Source organism: Mus pahari, chromosome 18 (assembly GCF_900095145.1).
Source record: "Mus pahari chromosome 18, PAHARI_EIJ_v1.1, whole genome shotgun sequence".
NCBI classification, from domain to species: domain Eukaryota; kingdom Metazoa; phylum Chordata; class Mammalia; order Rodentia; family Muridae; genus Mus; species Mus pahari.
Genome location: NC_034607.1, coordinates 44,981,021 through 44,985,811, shown reverse-complemented (window position 1 = coordinate 44,985,811; position 4,791 = coordinate 44,981,021). Strand labels below are relative to the sequence as shown.

The following is a 4,791-nucleotide window of genomic DNA, read 5'->3' as shown; positions in this document are numbered from 1 at the left end:
CTCCCTCTCTCTCTCTTTCTCTCTCTCTTTCTCTCTCTCTTTCTCTCTCTCTCCCTCTCTCTCTTAATCAAAACAAAAAAGCAAAAAATACCAGAACAAAACAAAGAGATAGCAAGTGAGTACATGCGCGTGTGCACGCACGCACGCTCACACACACACACACACACACACACACACACACACACAATTGGCCAATGGAGCCTGCCCTGGAGTGCAGTTGATATACCCAGTGTCACTCCACTGGGGGAAAAAAATTCCCTCTGCCAGTGGGTATAAATTGCAAATAGATTCTTGGTTAGGGACAGGACTTTTTAGTTAGGGGCATGTCCTGGTAAAAGGATGTTAAAGTATTACAAGCTGCATCTGAATAGTACCTTTCATCAATATAAACCAGGTAAGGCTGTATCTAGATGTCTTCCTTATCATTTAATTTGGCTTAATTATCTAACATTTATCTTAAAGATATAAATCCATAAGGCACATGCTAGCCCAAACTTATTTATAGCAAAATAAGTATATTTCCTTTTAAAGATAGGCTGTCATTCAAATTAATTCAGTATCTATTTTAGATCTTTTAAAATACTTTTACATAGGTCAAAACATTAATTATATAAATTTAAGTCATTCAAACTTAAGGAAGGATGGGCTTAGTGATTTAAAGGACACTAATAGTATTCGTGCTTAATTTGTTTCTTAAATATATGCAGCAGTTGGAGACCTGGAAATTTTCAGCATTAGAGAAAGCTATCTAATGGCACTAGGTGGCTAAGTGAAGTCTGGGGAATAGGGAGATTCTTTATAAATTAGACAATGGTAACTGTCTTATAACTGGTTAAAATGAGGAGAATAAATGACTGTTGAATATTAAGCCATGATATAAATTAGACATTCATATCATCTAACACTCAGTAACCATCAAGGGAAAGGGACGCTAAAGATGGGAGAAGCAGGGGACAGATGGGAGAATGGTATGAAATGCAAGTACACTCTTGAACTCACAACAGCCATGACCTTTACGAGATCTTTGTAAGATTGGGCCCACAACACATGTCATGGAGAGTAGAAGATCTCATGAAGCCACACCCCTCTCTGAGGATTTGTACATAATTATTAATGATTGCTGTGGGGGAGAGACGTATACTTCAGTGGTGATCCTCCTGGTAAGGTGCCCATTCTTCTGTAAATAAATTCTCACCTGTTCTCCTGTAAGCAGACCTAACAAAACCCAATATAATACTTGAAGTCCTAGCCAGAGCAATTAGACAACAAAAGGAGGTCAAGAGGATACAAATTTGAAAGGAAGAAATCAAAATATCACTATTTGCAGATGATATGATAGTATACTTAAATGATCCAAAAATTCCACCAGAGAACTCCTACAGCAGATAAACAACCTCAGCAAAGTGGCTGGATATAAAATTAACTCAAACAAATCAGTGGCCTTCCTCTACTCAAAGGATAAACAGGCTGAGAAAGAAATTAGGGAAGCAACACCTTTCACAGTTGTCGCAAATAATATAAAATATCTTGGTGTGACTCTAACTAAGCAAGTGAAAGATCTTTATGACAAGAACTTCAAGTCTCTGAAGAAAGAAATCGAAGATCTCAAAGGATGGAAAGATCTCCCATGCTCATGGATTGGCAGGATTAATATAGTAAAAATGGCCATCCTGTAGAAAGCAATCTACAGATTCAATGCAATCCCCATCAAAATTCCAAATCAATTCTTCATAGAATNAGAAAGAGCAATTTGCAAATTCATCTGAAATAACAAAAACAAACAAAAAAAAACCAGTATAGTGAAAACTATTCTCAACAATAAAAGAACATCTGGGGAAATCACCATCCCTAACCTCAAGCTGCACTACAGAGTAATCATGATAAAAACTGCATGGTATGGGTACAGTGACAGGCAGGTTGTTCTGTGGGATAGAATTGAAGACCCAGAAATGAACCCAAACACCTATGGTCACTTGATCTTTGACAAAGGATCTAAAACCATCTAGTGGAAAAAAGACAGCATTTTCAACAAATGGTGCTGGNACAACTGGTGGCTAGCATGTAGAAGAATGCAAATTGATCCATTCTTATCTCCTTGTACAAAGGTCAAGTCCAAGTGGATCAAGGACCTCCATATAAAACCAGAGACACTGAAACTAATAGAAAAGAAAGTGGGGATGAGTCTCAAGCACATGGGCAGAAGGGAAATTTTCCTGAACAGAACACCAATAGCTTACGCTCTAAGATCAACAAGTGACAAATGGGACCTCATAAAACTGCAAAGCTTCTGTAAGGCTAAGGACACTGTCAATAGGACAAAATGGCAACCAACAGATTGGGAAAAGATGTTTACCAACCCTACATCCGATAGAGGGCTAATATCCAATATATACAAAGAACTCAAGAAGTTAGGCTCCAGAGAACCAAATAACCCTATTAAAAATGGTATTCAGAGCTAAACAAAGAATTCTCAGCTGAGGAATGCCAAATGGCTGAGAAGATTCTAAAGAAATGTTTAACATCCTTAGTCACCAGGGAAATGCAAATCAAAACTACCCTGAAATCCCTCCTCACAGCAGCCAGAATGTAGAAGATCAAAAAACTCAAGTGACAGCAGTTGCTGGTGAGGATGTGCAGAAAGAGGAACACTCCTCCATTGCTGGTGGGACTGCAAGCTGATACAACCACTCTGGAAATCAGTTTGGTGGTTCCTCAGAAAATAGGACATAGGACATACCTGGGGAGCCAGCTATACCACTCCTGGGCATATAACCAGAAGATGCTCCAACATGTAATAAGGACACATGCTCCACTATGTTCATCACAGCCTTATTTATAATAGCCAGAAGCTGGAAAGAACCCAGATGTCCTTCAACAGAGGAATAGACACATAAAATGTGATATATTTTCACAATGGAATACTACTCAGCTATTAAAAATGATGAATTCATCAAGTTCTTAGGCAAATGGATGGAACTAGAAAATATCCTGAGTGAGGTAACCCAATCACAAAAGAATACTCATGGTATGCACTCACTGATAAGTGGATATTAACCCAGAAGTTCAGAATACCCAAGATACAATTCACAGACCATATGAAGCTCAAGAAGAATGAAAACTACAGTGTGGATAATTTGGTCCTTCTTAGAAGGGGGATCAAAATACCCATGGGACAAAGTTTGGAGCAGAAACTGAAGGAAAGGCCTTCCAGGGACTATCCTACCTGGGGATCCATCCCATATACAGTTACCAAACCCAGACACTATTGTGGATGCCAACAAGTGCTTGCTGACAGGAGGCTGATATATATAGCTGTCTCATGAGAGGCTCTGCCAGTGCCTGACAAATACTAAGTAGATGCTCACAGTCATCCACTAGACTGAGCACAGGGTCCCCAATGAAGGAGCTAGAGAAAGTACCCAAGCCGCTGAAGGGGTTTGCAGCCCCATAGGAGGAACAACAATATGAATCAACCAGTATTCCCAGAGCTCCCAGGGACTAAACCACCAACCAAAGAGTTCACAAGGAGGGACTCAAAGCTCCAGCTGCATATTAGGAGAGGATGCCCTTGTGGAACGTCAATGAGAGGAGATGCCCTTGGTCTTGTGACAGCTGAATGCCCCAGTGTAGGGGAATCCCAGGACAGGGGATCAAGAGTTGGTGGGTTAGTGAGCAGGAGAAGGGGGAATGGAATGAGGGGGGGCAGAAAGGAAATGGGGAAAGGGGATAAATTTTGAAATGTAAATAAAGAAAATAAATAATAAAAAATGAAAAATAAAAAAAAGAGAGGGCAAAGGGAGAGGAATATGATCAAACTATATTATATACATCTATAAAAATGTTATAATGAAACACTATATACAATTAACATATAATAAAAATGAACCATAAAAAGGAATGTAAAAATAATATTGTTTTAAAATTTCAAAATGCACATAAAATATAATAAATACAGTAGACACAGTAGAGAAAACACAATGTACAACAATACACACACACACACACACACACACACACACACACACACATACAGTTACCTTTTCTTAAAAATGGAATGTGGTCATCCTGGATAATATTTCCATAACCAAAATTCTGAAAATATTTCCTCTCCAGAGAATGATCCTTGAGTAAACCCAATTCATAGAGTTCCTTTTCTGTGGACAGCAACCAGACAGTAGATGAACATCTTATCTTCTCTGACCAAGACTCAGAACGCATCCTCATTTAGGGAGCTTGAATCTTATCAGACATGGGATTCTTCCCTAGATCTGTATCAGCAAACATAGCCACATCTATAACACTAAGAGTCTAAGCTGCACCTATATATACTCGAGTAGAGAAGAATAGAGACAAAGAGGCACCCATGACATTGGCAGTGCTGGTGAAAACCTCTTTAAGAGTAGATTCCAGCTTCCAGTTTGAACCAGCGCCAGGAGCAAACCTGGGGCACTGGCTCACCACCCACTCCTACAGCACCCAGAGGAAGCTCAACTCCCAGGTGCTTTGACACACCCAGGATTACAGGAAATGCAGGGACAAAGAATGGAAGCAGAGACTGGGGAAAGGCCATCCAGAGACTGTCTCACCTAGGGATCCACCCTATCTACAGACACCAAACCCAACTGTCTTAGTCAGGGGTTTCTATTCCTGCACAAACATCATGACCAAGAAGCAGTTGGGGAGGAAAGGGTTTATTCAGCTTACACTTCCATACTGCTGTTCATCACCAAGGAAGTCAGGACTGGAACTCAAGCAGGTCAGAAAACAGGAGCTGATGCAGAAGCCATGGAG

The 4,791-nt window shown here is 40.0% G+C and overlaps 1 protein-coding gene across 2 annotated transcripts in view; it reads right to left on the bottom strand.

The window, feature by feature from the left end:
• Qpct (glutaminyl-peptide cyclotransferase) overlaps positions 1-4,791 on the bottom strand; it is a 38,065-nt gene that overhangs the window by 2,764 nt on the left and 30,510 nt on the right. For both annotated transcript variants that reach the window (XM_021218121.2, XM_021218122.1), the window contains one exon: positions 4,038-4,154. In XM_021218121.2, the coding sequence (XP_021073780.1) occupies positions 4,038-4,154 (117 nt within the window). The remainder of the gene's footprint in view (positions 1-4,037; positions 4,155-4,791) is intronic.